General features: G+C 36.5%; 1 protein-coding gene across 1 annotated transcript; it reads right to left on the bottom strand.

The window, feature by feature from the left end:
• Positions 1 to 198: 198 nt before the first annotated feature.
• LOC122666010 (dehydration-responsive element-binding protein 1D-like) lies at positions 199 to 933 on the bottom strand. The gene has a single exon (XM_043862126.1). The coding sequence runs from the start codon at positions 931 to 933 to the stop codon at positions 199 to 201; it is 735 nt and encodes a 244-aa protein (XP_043718061.1).
• Positions 934 to 17745: the final 16812 nt, after the last annotated feature.

Raw genomic sequence — 17745 nt, 5'->3', positions numbered from 1 at the left:
AAACACTATTAATCTATTGACAGTAAATAAATAAATCCTGAATCAAATGAACTAATCGAACTAATTCGGTGATGGGATCTGTAGCAAAAATTGGATCCCCTCACCAAAAAGAAGAAAAAAAAAATTTTGACTCTGTTTTTTTTTTTTTTTTTTCTCTCTCTTACTTTGACAAGAATTAAAGAATTGGGAAAAAAAAATTTAAAAGGAGTGACTCCATAAAGCCATGTCAGCATCAGATTCTACGTCATCCCAATGGAAGCCACCACCCAGATGAGTTGGAGAGAGTAATGCCATTTCTTTAAGTCTAGTAGGCATTCCATACGCCGACTCTGCTTCTGCTTCTTCTTCTACTTCATCCATGAAAAAAATTGGAGTAGTAGTAGTAGTAGTGTCTGGTGAAGTCAAGACAATCTCATTCTCCTCTGCTCTCATTTCATTTCTACACATTTCCTCAGTTTCCGAAGGTCTAAACGCTTTCTCCTCTGCTCTCATTTCATTTCTACACATTTCCTCAGTTTCCGAAGGTCTAAACGCTTCCGCAGCTTCAGCGGCAGCTCTCTGTATATCCTTAGCATCAGCAGATTCCGGCAACCGTAACCTCCACGAAGAATCAGCAAAATTGAGACAAGCAGATCGACCCCTGAGTGTCATTGCTGCAACATCATGAGCCCTTGCAGCCATTTCCGCAGTAGGAAAAGTACCAAGCCAAATTCTAGATTTCTTATTAGGCTCTCTCACTTCACAAACCCATTTATCAGAGTTCCTCTGTCGAACACCTCTGTAAACAGGGTGTCTTGTCTCCCGAAACTTCTTCCTCCCAGCACGTCTTTTGGGTCGATGTGAAGCTAATAAAACCTCTTCGTCGGAGACTGTGGTGGCGCCGCTTTTCAATTCCAGTGATCGAGAATATGAACTACATGACATGATAGCCATTGAAAGTGAAATTGGAGAGTGTTCAATTACTGAACTTGCTTCGCTTTGATTGCTTAGCTTGCTTTGAAGTTATTCTTCGAGGGTTGTGAAAGAGTATTTAAGGAGGGGAGAGAGAGGGAGACTGTGACGCGAACACGGAATTGAGTGAGCTGTGTTTCCATGGGAAGTGAGAGAGGGAAGATATTTAAACAGCCAGCTGTTTCCTTACCCAGGTACAGAAAGGCTTGGATTCGCAACGCGTGTCTTAAGATGGATATGACGTGACGTGGGCAAGTGCGACAGCTTTAATAAGTCATTAAAAGGAAGGTTAGTAGTGGGATTTTGTAATTCCTATAACTTAACAGGAAAGGAACAACTGATGAGTGACTTTTCAGTTCCCAGAACGTTTAAGGTCTTTTTTAAAAGTGGACGATTCTTGATTTCTGAGTCTCTGACCGAGTTTTATATAATTCCTCCTCGCCGATTTTGTCTCTTTTTAGACTATGCGGAGAATTGACGTCGTTGATGCCTTAAGGTCATATGGAGGTGGATCAGAAGATTTACTTGTGTCGAAAGATTCCAATTTTTTTAAAATGTTTTTTAATGGTCAATGCAATAAAATTTTGACCATTTGGGACCGTCCAATGGATAAAAATGAGTTTTTGGGTTGGCTAGATGTCTAATTTTGATGGAGCTGCTCCAACTTAATTGCATAATATAGAATGTATATTGTATTTTTAGTATAATAATAATGATGTATTATATCAATTTTGTCACGTGACGTAAAATTCAATTCTATCATATGATGTATTTTATTGATTTAATTTGATCTTTGTTAATTTTTTTTACCCCACTTGATATATTTTATTTATTGGATTTGAAATTTATTACAATCTATTTTTATGAAAATATTATTGCTAAGTCAATGCAACATATGTATTTTGGTGTTTTTTTTTTCCTATGCGGAGAACGAACATCGTGAAGCAATGATGAGGATGTTCTCTTCACGAAATGATTCTATTCGTTTAAGTCTATTTTTTAGATGGTCAACACATTCAAATTTGAACAAGTTCATCTAATCCTGATCATTCCAATCATTCAGTAGATAAAATAATCTTTTTGGGTTGATCACATGTCTAATTTGGTGGTAGTACTTTAATGTACGTAATTGCATAATATATTAATTTTTTAGTATAATGTTGTATTGTATCTATTTTTTCTTGTGTCACATGTCTAATTTGATTGATAGAGATCCTCCAAATTAATTGCATAATATACCACATATTTTATTTTATAATATAATGATGTATTATATCTATTTTGTCACATGACGAAAAATCTAATTGTTACACATGGTTTATTTTATTTATTCAAATTTAAACTTAACACATATTTGCCCATTTGTTTCAATGGAACTACCAACACTATGTCAGTGCAACAACATATGACCATGGCGGCCATCATATATTGCAATTTTAGCATAATGTAATATTATCTTATTTTTTTTAATTGAAAATACCAACATTACGCCAATGCAACATATGTATATATTCTAGTTTTGGATTTGTCTCTTTTTTGTTTTTGCTATGCTAAGAACCGACATCGTGAAGCCATGAGAAGGATATCCGACCAAAATATTAAATTCTTTTTTAAGTTTTTTGTTTTTTCCGATGATCAGTGCAATCAAATTTGACTATGTTCATATACTCTTGATCATTCCAATCATCCAATGGGATAAAATTATCTTTTGGGTTGGGCACTTGTCTAGTTTTGATGGTGATCCTCCAACTTAATTGCATAAAATACCACATATTTTATTTTTATTATATTGATGTATTATATCTATATTGTCTGCTTAGATCCATGTAGTTGACCCCAATAAGTTGGGATAAGGTTGAGTTTGTTGTTTTGTTGTTGATGTACTATTATCTATTTTGTCACGTGATGTAAACAAATTATTATATTTTTAGTTTAATGATTTATTATATCCATTTTGTCACATGACGTAAAATTCAATTGTGCCACATGATGTATTCCATTTATTTGAATTGAAAATTGTCACTTATTTTTTTGTTGTATTCTTGTTGTGGCACATGTTGTATTCTATCTATTGGATTTGAGAATTTTTTTTTCACCAAAAAAAAAAAAAAAAAATGAAAAATTTCACATTATTTTTTAATTAAAATAATTATTAGATTTTTGTATAATGATTTATTATATCCATTTGTCACATGATGTAAAATTCAATTATGGAAAACGATATATTCTATTTATTGAATTTAAAATGATCATATTATTTATTTTTAGTAAAAAAAATACCAATACATCTATTCAGAAAGAAGTGAAAAAGATAAAAACCAACACTACGTCAATGCAACATATGACTATCAAGGCCAACATATCGTAATTTTAGCATGATATAATTATATCTATTATGTCATATGGTATAAGGATCTATTGCGCCAGATGATGTGTTTCATTTTTCTACTAGAAAAATAGTGTATTCTATTTATTGAATTTGAAAATTTTCTCATTTTATTAAAAATAAATAAATTAAAATACCAACAATACTGGCAATGCAACTTATGACTATTGATTACGCCATTTCAAACGATGGATCCCATGGAGTAAAGGAGTCCATCCTTTGCATTGGAGTTCAGATCTGCTACCCACATAGGGACGGGTGGGGACAAATATGAACCCTCCATGGGGGTGTGGGACCCATGCCCCATGGAGGGGTCAGATCTATCCCCACCAGTCCCCATGTGGGTAGCTGAGCCGGATTCCTTGCATTGGGTTACCATTACTTTTTTTTTCCCCTCTTTTTGTACGAGCTTTACACATAGACTTTATTTGGTGCATCCACAAACCCTCCAATACGACGGAGGATTTTTATTGTTATTTGATTGCAAGGAAAATAAAGAGAAAGAAAATAAAATAAAATCAATACCTTAACTATTGTGTAACGAACTCCAAAATATTCCAAATCCCTCTTTAATGAAATTTAATACCTTGGTTTTAGGAAATAAAATAAATATTAAATTTGAAAAGCATGATTACCATATCTAATAAGAATTTAAAACAATTACATAATCACCACTATAACATTTTTACTTCTTAAAAAAAAAGGGCCTGTCCCCAAGCTTAGGAAAACCTACTAGCCTACCATGCTCCACATAAATAAAACCCATTTAGCCATGCTTGATTACAAGAAAAGCTCAAATTAGGTATTTTAACATTAATTTATTATTATTATTTAATGGCAACGTATTTTAAGTACAACGGTGCACATGCACGGCCTGGATTGAATATAATTAGAAGGAATCTACTCTACAATGGGGGAATCTTGTGTGCACGAGTCTTGTCTCCTTATTTAATTAAACCAACCTTTTAGAATCCAAAAGGTACGTTTTATACGATTAATCGCCGAGTAATACAATGCTCCGCACCTGTCCACCGTCATAACAGCCCTAAGCAAAAAAAATTCAAAGTAGAAGACCAAAACTGGAAAATAAAGGCAAGAAGGAAGAGAGAGCGAAGAAAGTCCCAGGAAAGTCCACTGTCCACTTTCCACTGCCACTTGTACGAAATGGATAAACTTAATGATGATGACAGGCACAAGATATGACGTGGCATATACAGACAAGAAACAACTTTTTGGGGCGGTGAATGATTCAGCCAATGAGGAGATTACGCCGCCCTTTCACCTTGGAATCTTTCCAAAGAATATGTTTTAGGCCGTTCAACCTAATCCCAAATCACGGTTATGACAGTTGATAATCTACCCAGTCACCAATACTTGTGGGTGTGGTGTGGCTGGCTGACTCTGTATTTACGCGTAAACGCGTTCTCCACGTGCTCTAATTCCTTCCAAGTTATCTTTCCCCAACTCCGAAACTTTGACAAATTAAATACCATCAAATTCCACAGGAAAGGAAAGGAAACTCAAAAAACTTAACATTTCTTCAGATGTCTTCGTCAATCGTCAATCGTCAATCGTCAATCGTCAATTCTCCATATAGTGAGTGTTTGTCTTTCAATGGTCGGAAGGAAATAAACACCAGTTAGTGGTTACAATCGCAAACGTGGTTTTATCGGATAGGGATCAGTTGTATCAATATTGATCAGGTGATCGATTCGTATTGATATTGAAATACGATTGATTCTATATCGGTGGAATGGTACAATCAAGGATAAACTTGTAAAAAACTTAATTTTTTTAAAAATAATCAAGGGTAAAATTGTCTAATACAGGCTGAACCATGTTGATTCCAAAACACCGATATCCAATCCAATACATACACTCAACTCATGTTCACAAGTGCTTGAGGTATCAATATCATATCTTCCGTATTGGTTTCGCAAGTAACTGATCTCAATACCATGTCGATAAAGACAAAAAGTAAAATGATCAAAAAAAGGAAATTGAGGAGCAAATTTGTGCGATGCAGCGGATCCGTGTATTATAACCATGGACGAATGAGCCATAAAATGTCAAATGTCAAATGTCAAATGTCAAAAAATCTACACCTCCTCTTTTCTTACTTCTTTAGTCTTCAATGGGTTCAATGGCCCATGGACTCTGTTGGGAATCAGCTTGACATGAGAGTCCCCAGTTCAGACCCTGATAAGACTGCCTTAGTTTAATCAGGGTTGGGTTGGGTATGTGGGCCTACTCTTGGACTCTTGAAGGATTAATGAAGTTTCAAGGTCTACTTCCTTTTTTAAAGAAAAACACAAATTTTTATGTGGTCCATGTTGATGATCAATTAGACTAGATCCAGCTCATATGAATGAATAGTTCATTTGAGCCGCAAAAAATTGACATGTGCTCTTTTTTAATTTGGTTTCCTTAAACCTGGGTTTTAGAAATTGGATCACACCAGCCACTCAACCAGCTTTATGGCTTGTTTGTTATTTGATCCAGTTTATTAAAACATGTTTTTAAAGTGTTTTTCTTATTAAATAAAAAAAAGATAAGGTTGGTATTAAGAGAATCTCCCACGTTATAGCAATTACAGTGCAAAAAAATGATTTCGTCAATAAGGGGTTCACATGATTAGGAAGGAGAGAGATTCCACATTATTAGGATGTGAGAAAGCATCCCCACGGCCACTTCTGGATGTGAGATATTTTTCTCATTAAAAAAAAAAAAAAGAGGGTTCCTTCTTCGTGAGTGGATCCATATAAGGCCGAATGGCCGATGTTAGGTATTTGACTGATACATCAAAAGCAAACGCGTTAAATTAAACCCTAACATATTTCATACTAGGTTGGCTCAATTTAGTGCTCATACAATAGATGGAGCCTTATTAGGCACATTACAAATCACCATACTTCCGCATCCGTCGTCCTCAATGACTCTCACTCTGGCGGTAGGTAATCTTCGATTTTCTGAGTAACCCTTTCTTTGACTCGAATCTGTGACATGGTGTTCGGCTTTGATATTTAATGTTAGTTACTTGACCGATACGTCAAAAACTCTAGAGCTGATGGAACACGTTAAGTTAACCCTTTTAATACTTGCGGGTGGATATATTTTGAGTTACATAACAGCCCCAAGACTTTTCTTTGGCTTAAAAAACTTAGCCCAATCTTAAAATTGTAAATACTTTCGTTCAATAGATAATTAATATATATATATATATTTTCGGTAAATCAATAGATAATTAGATACTAAACAAAAGTTGTAAAATGTAAACAATAATTTGTAAAGCATAATCAAATACAAGGCTTGGCTGGGTTTAGCTTGAGGCCTCAACCCTGACCCAGGACCTGAAAATTTCAATCCTAACCAGCCCTAAGGGGTTGAAACATCCAGACCAAGTCCTGTTCGGACTGACAGGGCCAAATTTACACCTTTACCTGGCAGCTCAAAAAACCTTTTCCCATTTTTTTTTCTTTCTAAAAGAGTAGTTTGAGAATTTTATTTTTGGGTTCTGCCATCGGGGCCAAAAAGAATGAACCAACAAAGAGTCTTGCTAAGTGGGCCTATATCTTTTGTGTTTTTTTTTTTTTGTTTGGTACATAAGTGGGCCTATATCTCAACCCAGGACCCGGCTCCTTCTTCACTGGGCTTGTGGGCTAGCATCCCTCTCCTCTATTTGTGTTTCTTAAAATACTTGAGAGTTGAGACTGCCCAAGGCTCCCTAAAGGTCTGTTAAATGCAAAATTTACATACATTCTTAAAATGAACATTAATTATTAATTTGGAGGGACAAAAAGATAAGGAAGCACACCCCTGTTTGGTCCATAATTTATATGGGCACGTGATTGATAGACACGACAAAAGAACAGTTTGTAACCAACGATCGATAACCGAAAGAGTGCACGTTGTAATGGGCCGCGCGCGTAAAGTGCTGCGGTTGTTTCCAATCAACTTCAAGTTTCAGCCTAGCTAGAGCTAGCTAGCTAGCTAGCTAGGCTAGCTCAACCTGAAATCCTGAATACCACGACCATACCTAAAAGTGTGGCCAGGAAATTCCTACTCTTTTTAAATAATCCAAGTGGAGCTGGTGATTTCCAACATGAAAGGAACTGTATGACACGAAAATACCGCGAAATTGACAACATACTTTGTTTGGATTGGGGATTTCGGGGATATTGATATTATTAAGACCCGCCCCAACCCAAAAGCTGACATGACATGACATCAATTGTTTCAGCTACATCTCAAATTAAATTAAATTTTATTTTATTTTATTTTATTTTTTGTTGTTGTAATTAAAGGGTCAACCGGTTATCAACTTGACCCCACAAGGTGACAAGAAGAGGACCCACAAAGGGAATCAAATATGGGACCCATAAGCTCCGTTTTTTGAGAAACAAATAAATATGTATTAAGTATTGTTAAAGAAACTTGAACCACTAATCAAGCTTTTGATGCAAGTCTCCCAAGAGAATGGCGAATCAACAGGGCAAGCCCTGGATCAACGTATATCTTTTTTTAACATTAATGAAGTGTGTGAGTACTTGATGTTAATTGGTGCTTGTTTTGAGTAATTCTCTATAAATTCTTTCCTCATCTTAATTTTCCTTAATTTGTGACCCTTTTGGGTTGTTGTTTTCCATTTTAATTAAAGAATTTTAATTTTACATAATTTCATGGCCAGTGGGTTGGTTTCAATAATAGCGAAAGAGACTTTACAAGAGGTGGACGTTCACAACTTCCACACAACATCACTCAAATCATACACGACTGAATAGGTCATATTAGGGTTGTACCCACAAAAAAATAAAAATTAGATCATATTAGGGTTGATTTATATTTGAATTATACAAACATAACCAAATACAGCCTATGTCAACCATATCACTCTAATTTTTTTAGGGGAAATTTCCTAGATCCACTAGATAAGAAAATTAATTACAAGATAAGTAGGTTTAAAATTTATTTTACATCCATTGGTTTCTATTTTAAAAAGATTTACATAATCCCCAAAGTTAGTTATTGCTCCTTCAAAACAAAACTGCATTTCCTAAAATACCCCAACATTATTTCTTCTCTCATCTTTTTTTTATTTTTTTTTTATTACATTATATGGGACCCACCACCTCCTCCTCTTCCTCCAAACAGCAAATGAAAAGGACGCAAATCACCATATCCCCAACAAGAAAGAGAATTTCTCCAGAGCCTTGAATTTACACAGAATAAAAAACTGAAGAGCTCAATACGAACCAAGCTAAAGCTTGAACTGCAAGAAAATAAAGAAGGGACCAATCCCTATTCTTCCCATTTGCTCTATCTCTAATTAGTTGGTGCCATCAAACCCTAAAACCACAACTTATTGAATCAGAACCGTGAAACAACAGAAAACGGAAACTTTGAAACCCACACCAATTTCAACATTGTGGATTCCATCTTGACTCTGACGACCAACAGGAATCGAATTGCCATTCATTGGATCTTCATTGATGAGACAAACCTGTGAGACACAAGCGACTATCTACCTAACCGATGCGACGAAGAGAAAAAGAACAACAACTAAATGTATCAAAATTGAAAGAGCTTAGAAATTTATACATCGTTTGAGACCCATTACCGGAAGTGATCCGCCAGTGTTAACAAAGATGAAATTTGTTCAAAAAATGATTTTCATCAACCAAAAGAACACGAAAACTGAAAAGAGAGAGAGGAAGGAGGAGGTCAAAGAGAATTTGGTGTTTCTATCACTTCTCTATGTTATATGAGCGTACAATCAGAACTAAATGAGAAAGATAAGCTAAATTATGAGAAGGTTGTAGCAATTGTTGGGATGACAAGTAGCGGGGGAGGGTAGAGAAGAGTGGTTGAGGTGGGGGTGATGGGGACTCGGATGGAGGGGAAAGGGATTGAACACATGGGGTAGGGTTGGGGAGGGCAAAGAAGCCGACGATGGAGATGGAGTTGATGAGAGCGCGATGGGATGGGGTTGCAGGGGAAGGGAGAGGGAGGCGGTGTAGGGCAATGTGAGAGGATTTATGGTGAGGGATGATGTGGCTTCTGAGGAGGAAGATGAGAGGAGGTGATGGGTCCCACATAATATGATTAAAAATGAAATTATTGAATAAAAATATAAAAAAAAATACATGGAGAGAAGATGAAATGATGTGGGGGTATTTTAGGAAGTACAATTTTGTTTTTCATAAGCAATAACTAACTTTGGGGATTAAGTAAATCTTTTCAAAATGGAAACTAAAGGATGTAAAATAAAATTTAGATCTACTTATCTTGTAATTAATTTTTTTATCTAGTAGATCTAAAAAATTTTCCCATTTTTTTAAGTTACAAAAAGCTGAGTTGGACACTTATTTTTTAGACCGATGAAAGTAGTTTTTCACAAAATTTAAATGAACTGATTTAAATTGCAAGGTCATGTAAGAAATTATAACTCCTAATTGTATCCCTTTAATTTATATGAGTTAAAGACTTCAATTCAAACTTAATTAGTTTCCTGTAGGTAAACTCACGGCAAAGCCTCTCTCTCTCTCTCTCTCTCACTCAGATAATAAAAAAAGGGCAAAGTTTTTCTCCATCAATAGAGGATGGTTCATCCATCATCTTAGGGTTCACAAACCCCTCCTAGGATTTTAGTATGTTCCAAAATACCCTCCCGATATCTATTCCCGTCCTCTCCAATCCCCTCAATGAATTTCACTGTGGGTCGAAGGAAACTTGGTCCGTAAAGAAATAAGAGAAGAAAAACTTACGCATGAATGATCTCTTCTCCACTCTAATTTTTCTTAAATTCCTCACTCTTCCAAGAAAAATCTATCTCCTATTCTCTCTTCTCTTCTTCACTTATTTCAGATTTTCTTAGTTAATTGTTTCCAGCCCCAGCTCCACTTAAACAGTAAATGAGTTCTTAAGTAATGTAACCACTTTAATTTGTGGGGTGTATCATTGCTTTCCAAACAAAGAATTAAATATTATGACTATTAAATCTGCAGATTATTTTTGAAGGTTTTTAGTTGTGGGTTAGTTGTCATTATTTTATCAAATTAGATATTCAATATTATAGCTTTCAAGTGGAGCAGTCATCGGATGTTATTGGAAGTTGGAACTGAACTACCCCTCTACCTAGGGGTGTCAAAAGTTGGTCCAAATCGAAACCGATATGAGCTTATTGAATCATGTTTATTCAAAGCGGGTTGCACAGAAACCGATAAGACACCAAACTGATCTTAGAAAACGAAACGAAATGAAACTCAAACTAATATAACCCGATAAGAAACAGATACTAGCTACTACGCAATTAATAAATTTTTTCCAAACTCGTGAATAGATTTATATTGGAAAAAATGAACTTGAACCGATAGCAAACCGATATGAAATGAAACCAAATTGAAATGAATCCAGTGCACCCTTATTGGATCATGTTTCGGAGTCACTCATTCTCACGCTTAAACCTGTGAAGCGGAATGAAAACGGGTCCAAAGTAACGGATTGACACCCCTACTCTACCCCGCAACAGAATTCTAAAAAGAAAGAAAAAAAAATGATGTATGGCATAGCCTCTATCAACCCATATTGAGTCCTACTCGGATTCAATCACCTATTACCTATTGTATCTTCACCACTTACCTTGTATGAGTAAGAGCATTATCGCAAGTGAGACTTCTAGAGAGATTTTAACTCTAGAGTTATTATATACCCTAGCGTGAGAATCTCCTCACCACTTCTTTTATATATAAACCAATGTAATAGCCGAGTAAAGTAATGAAGAATATTGAAATCTAATATGGTGTCAGAGAGACGAAAAAAAAAGCTCTTTATGGGGAGAGGGAAGAGAAGCATCACCAATATAAACAATAGAGTAAACCCTTATCATTGCCAAAATGAAGTTGATCGGTGCCAATATAGCCATCATAAGTAGAAAGAGAACCAACGTGATGGGTAGCACCAGTATCTGGATACCAGGTTAAAACAATGGAAGGGGTGGTTGGGTAATATAGGCAGAGCAGGCTGGTTGGTGGGGACATATGGCCGATGAGATGGGGTAGGCGGGTGAGTGATAGGATGGCGGAAAAGATGTGGTTGGTCCTTGTAGTAACAGGTTTGGGCAGTATGATAGAGACGATGATGACATCTACTGTTGTAGAAGTATTATATATCAATTGAAAACACAACATAGTTTGCTTTATAGTGTTGTGTCTTTCTCATAAAATCTTGCTGTTGGCAAAGAAAATCTTTGCGTACATAGATGCAACTTTAGGTTTCCTTTGTTGTTGATGAGTCAATATATACAAAATGATTGGTTTGCATTCATTAGTAAAAAAAATTAAAAAAGAGTAAATTACTCCCCCCTCCCCTCGATTATGGTCAAATGACAAACCCCTCTCTTGGGTATTGCGTAATGACTCTCCCCTCCCCTGCATTAATAAGATTCTATCAACCATACCTATTCCGTTAAAAATGGTTGTTACTTGTTAGTAAAAGACCATATTACCCTTTGAAAATCAAGTGTTAGAAAGAGACCATATTACCCTCTGAGAGTTAAGTCTTGCAAAAAGAGCATATTACCCTAGTGTCTTAAGACATTCTACTTCTTTCTCCTTTCCCTATCGTCTTCAACCATTGGAAAGGAGAAACTCGAAGATGAGGAGTTGAAACCGCCTGCAACTCAAATCTCTTGGACCTGCAACTCCCATCTCGGCTTGGACCGGTATCGCCCTTGATGAATCAGAGCAATCCTGGCAAAAGACGGCCTATTGACGGTGATCCAAATGCAGGCCATCATTGTCGGTAAAAACGACCTGAATAATCCCTTTGTCCCTTTGTCAACCCGATTTGAAAACCCAAAACCACCATGAACAACGGCAAAATTGGCTACTGCTGGATGCAGAAAATGCCAAAGACCCTCCTAATAGCATCCTAAAGGCTGGAACAGAGGAAGAATCGTCAAAGCAAAATTCTACACTGGAACACAAGACTAAATCCAAATCTGATAACGGTGCGCCGATATCTAAGAAACCCATTTCGCTCCATCTCTGGTCTTTTATGGGTTTTCGTTCTTTTAATCCCTTTCCTCATGATTTGTCGTACCAAAAGGTTACGAATAACTGTAAATTCCTTATTTCCTGCGATTTTAACAGTGGTTTTTTTTTATTTGTTTTGTGAATTCTGTTAAGATTTTGGTGCGGCATTTCCTGATCTGTGCAAAATGAGAGAAAATTTTGTGGGCCTTTTGAGAATCCTTGGTTTTCGAAGGGTTACAGGTGAGGGTATGATGAGAGTTCTTTAGGATTGGAAGGATTTAGGGTTTTCTTGGATTGAGGAAAATTATTAGTGATGTAGTTAGATAAAAGTGGGGGCAGTGGAAATGGAAATCACCAGTTTGCGTTAGATCGAATGTGTGATAGCAGGGAGAACAATCAGACGACAATGTCCAATAATTTGCTTTTTTTCCCTATGTCATCTTCTTCTCCGACGGTGGCTTTAATTATATTGAACATCATGTTTCTAAATTTGATACCCTTACAGGCGTGGCGATCAAGTATGGTGTCGATGTAAAAAACAAAAGCTTGGGTGGAAACCAGTTGGTGTTGTTTGATTATTCAAATCATTTTGTTTTTAGGTTTCTTATTCGTATAGTTCATCTGGGTTGGGGGCAAATGGCGTTGCAGGTAGAAGAAGAAGAAGGGCATTAGGGAGGGTAATCTTGGGATATCACAATCATATGGGTATTTATGGGTTTAAATGAATATATTTAAGGTAATGTCATCACTTAACAACCATTTTTAACGGAATGGGTACGGTTGATAGAATCTTGTTAATGCAGGGGAGGGGAGAGTCATTACGCAATACCCAGGGGAGGGGTTTGTCATTCGAGTATAATCAAGGGGAGGGGGGAGTCATTTACTCAATAAAAAATGAATGGTTTGTAATCAATAACGTTATGAAAGAAACGTTGGGGACTTGGTATAACTCATTTTCAAAAGCTGGCCGTTAAGGAGAAGGTGCCCAAGTACCTATAAGTCGTCAGGTCAAGCTATTCAATGACGAGAATGAGTTTTGCCCAAATCCCTACCAATACTCTTTCCTTGACGACTAACTTTTGAGAATGAGTTCTACCCAAGTCGCTAACAAAAAACATAATGAATTAAAGGATTAGGTTCATCATCAATGGTGTACGGTTGGATTCATCATCTCATCTGCAATGGCATCATTAAATATTGTCTAAAGAGAATGATAATTGTTCGAAGAAAGGGGATAAGATTTTCTTAATCTGTGTAAGACCCACACAAATACACACTTTCACTATTCTTAGACAAAAAAGGGGTAGATACTGTGTGTCTGTGTCTCCCACATTGGATGCTTGTCCCCTCCTTTTCACTGCCTTTTGGTTTTTTATTTCCTCTTTAAGTACACAAAGCAATGGGCGTTCAATGACTCATCTTCTTCTAGGTATAGTTCTTAAAGCAATTCTCCCAGCCCCTCTCCCTCCCCAAGGAACCAGCAGGTTCAGGAAGAATTCCAAGCTTAATTGACAGGTCAAAGTTGTCTCAAGCCTTTTCGTTTAACTTTTGTTAAAGAAACGAAAGTTTTCCTCCTCACCAGTTAGCTCAGGTGCATTCCAGAGACCAGTTAAAAACAGAAGCATTTGGAGTGTAGGGTTTGGTATATATAGATTCTTAATGGTTAAAGTGTAGATATTAAAATTCACCCTATTAATTAACTAGAAAGAGTTCAATTAAAGCTCTCAATGAACCAAAGCTAGTGAGCTATGTACCTTGGACTTAATTAGCTTGTTTTGACTATATATAGAGCTTTGGTTAGTGAACTAATTAAACTGTGTTGGTGGAATGGTGGGTCTCACTTAGGCTCACTAATGCATGGAATTGTCGGCTTTCCCTGATGTAAATTTTAAAATTCCATGCGAAGGCCTCCCTCCATCCTCTGTGAGGACTCGGCTCAGCTCAGGTTCATGTACAAAAAAAATACTGGATCCATTTGGATGGCTTGTAGGTGTATAAGAACATTTTTGTACTTGAACTTGAGTCGGCCTCAAGGATTGTGATTGTCTACGGTACGTTGTCTATAGCGGCCATAGCGGTCCAGACATATTGCCGCGCGCAATCTTCACCTTATGTACCCCTGTTTGAGCGCCTTGCCCAAACAGGGGGTAAGACGGACATTGCTCAAAAAGTTTAATTAAAGAAAAACATTACTAAAGGTGGCGGATGAAGAGATTTTTGGTTCACTGTGGGTATAGAAAAATTGACCACCTCTTATTAATAATGAAAGAAAAGTATTAGTATTTAAATAAAAATACGCAATTACTATTTCCCTAAATAATTAAAAAAAAAAAAAAAGCGACAATAGTAGATTAGAATCTGTTACTAATTTATAATGGAAATCTTATTGCAAACAAGATTGGTGAAAAAAAAAATTGTAATGTTACTTTTTTTTTCGTCCCTTTTTTAGTATAACACACTTTTCTTCAATGTTAATCAATATTTTCGTTTGACATGTGTACTCTAAAAAGTGCAAGAAAATAATAGTTTTTTATATGACATAATCATAAGGCGCTTTCAATCCTTTTATTTATCCCTACCTTAAATAACTTTTGAACATACAATAAGGGGCAATCGAAATAAGGCAACAATTTTTCGTTACACTATTTTAGTGACAACAACAAAGCCATCAAATAACTCATTTTTAGTAGCATAGAGTTTTCATTCACCGTGGTCTGTGGGTGAAGGAGGAATCCCTATACCAATACCAGTGGGTCCATCTGATTGGATTAGTGAGGGTTGTTTTCAACCCTTGACAATAGAAAGTCGGTGTTTATGATCACACATGAGTCTAATAACAAAGTCAAACCATCAATTGTGAGGAGATTCTTCGTTCGCCACAAATGAAGGATCTACTTTTTACGAGTACTAAAAGTATAAAATACATCAAATTATAAATTCATGGTTATTTAAAAATATTTAAAATTTAAAGTAAATTATAAAAATTTTAATTTATAAAAGATGATTGATAAAATGATATGCATGCAAATATTTGCACCTCTTAAAATGTTTTAGGAGGTGTCAGGTACCATGTTGATGGACCTTATAAAGTGATAATAGAACACCAAATTTCTGAAGTGCCAAACTAGAATTGGAGAGGAATACAAAAAGAAAGAAAAAAAACTAGACTTTTTTTCCCTTCTAATTAATAAACTGTTTGAAACACCTCTTGAAAGGGCTTTTGAAAAATCTCTGAAATCATCTTTAAGCGTTTGGAGTGGGATTTCGTCTGGCTATTAAAACGTAGGTAATTCCGGTTTGTACCAGAATAAATAAAGGTGTTTGGGTGGTTTTCATTAGTTACGAACCATTTCTTCCTAGTTTCTCCATCTTCTGGCAAATGAAAATGACCCTGCCCATGAACGTGTGTATCCAAATAAACCACTTGGATTCAGGGAAACTGGTGGCGGTTTAAAACCTCAATCCAAAACCGTGTGGACGATGATGCAGATGGATGTAAGGGTCTAATTTGGTCTGGAATCTGGTATTCAGTTTATAATATAGGAGAATGAACGTTACCTGGTCGCATGCCGCGTTCAGCTCCAGGTAACGTTTATAACCAGCGGACCTGTGTTCAGACATAGTGTCATGCGAAATGATCTCTAAACACCCACGGAAAACAAAATCCCTAGGGTGCACAACGGTCATTCCCCGTGGCTCTGTGTTTGGGCATAGGAACCGTGTACCGCACGTGATCAAGTAACATTCTTTTTAACTATAATATATTAATAAAGATAAAAGAACATTATCTAGGCATATGCGGTGCACTACCCCTGTGTCCAGATAGAGGAACTGGTGAAATGAAATCAAAATCTATTCAGTTCAGTTCAATTCCAGTTATTCAATCTGAAACCGATTTCGATTTTTTTATTCAAATTCCAATTTGACATCCTTAGATAGATGTATGGTGTGTAGAGTCGCCATTTTCTTTGGCCTCGTCGTCTTAAAAAATAAAATTGGGTAACAAAAGCTAAGTTTCATTGGACAGAGAGGTTCACTCACCCGGCCCCCACCCTCTTTCTCTGTCATTGACCTTAAATTCAGGGGTATTCTAAACCACAAGAACCATTTTTTCACCACTTTTAATGGAGTCTTCAAACTGAACACACATACTATCAGAGGGAGAGAAAGAGAGAGGCAGACGTATCACCTACCGACTGTGGCAATGGAAGGAAGAGGGAGAGGGGTGGGGGCATTGTCGGCCATGCTGTGTCTAACCGCAGTCAACCTTTCTCTTCTTACTCTCTCTCTCTCTCTCTCTCTCTCTCTTTTCTCATTCAAACTTTCAGGATTTTGCCTTTTCGGCTTCTCCAGATCGAAATCTGACCTTGTGTGTGTGTGTGGCCCTGACTCCTGACCGCCTCCCTCTCTGACCCTTCCCACTGTCTGTAACTTCTTTTCCACGAAGAAAAAACTGCAACACACCTTTCGGCTTTCATGGCCGACTTCATCTCATCGGCAACCACTTTCGATCTTCTATTCAAAACAAATATGATATATTTAACCTTTTGTGACTTTGTCTCTCCACCTGATCAGTTCATGATCGAGTGTGATCTTTTACCTAAATAAAGCCCAAATTGCCTGAATCTTGATAATAAGATAATAATTACAAGAGCTTCCCCTAGCTTCCTTCATTTCTGTCACCCAATTTCATTTTGGATCATTCACTCAATGCAACTTTGAAACTATGGCTCATTCCTTTTATGATGCATGCATGGGTCCTGTTCTCTTGCAAAAATACTTCATTAAGTTTCAAGTTTCAAACTCAAAAAAGTGATTTTAGTTGATGTTAATGACTTGACATAATTAAGGGTCATTTTGTAAATGCTCCTCACAGACTAATTCTCTAATTATGTAAAGGGACTGCTTAGCTAACTTGCTAAAAATGATTAAAGAGCTTCCACTATGAATTGGAAGTTACTTCAATTTGATACCCTTTTGGCACCATATAACATTGAAGTTTATGATGATGAAGAGATTCCAATAATGAGTGCTGTTTGGCTTCACTTAGGATAGGGTATGATCATATATATCATTCTATGAAAAAAGTTTAATGCTTTGTTTTCTCGGACCGAGTTTTTCTTGAGCCACGGTGAATGCGACCGCAGGGCTTCAGATATGTGAAGGAAGGTATTGGGAGGGTATTTAAGAAAACATTCTAAAACCCTATAGGGTTTGTGAACCCTATGATAGTGTGGTGAACCTTCACCACTGGTGAACAAAAACTTTCTCCATTCATTGCAGGGGGGTTCAAATTTATGTCAGAGGGGGTATCAGGAGGGTATTTTGGGAAACAAACTAAAACACTATAGAGGTTTGTAAACCCTAAGATGGTGT

Source organism: Telopea speciosissima, chromosome 6, assembly GCF_018873765.1.
Source record: "Telopea speciosissima isolate NSW1024214 ecotype Mountain lineage chromosome 6, Tspe_v1, whole genome shotgun sequence".
In the NCBI taxonomy this organism is placed as follows: Eukaryota; Viridiplantae; Streptophyta; class Magnoliopsida; order Proteales; family Proteaceae; genus Telopea; species Telopea speciosissima.
This window is presented reverse-complemented; position numbering and strand designations above follow the sequence as displayed.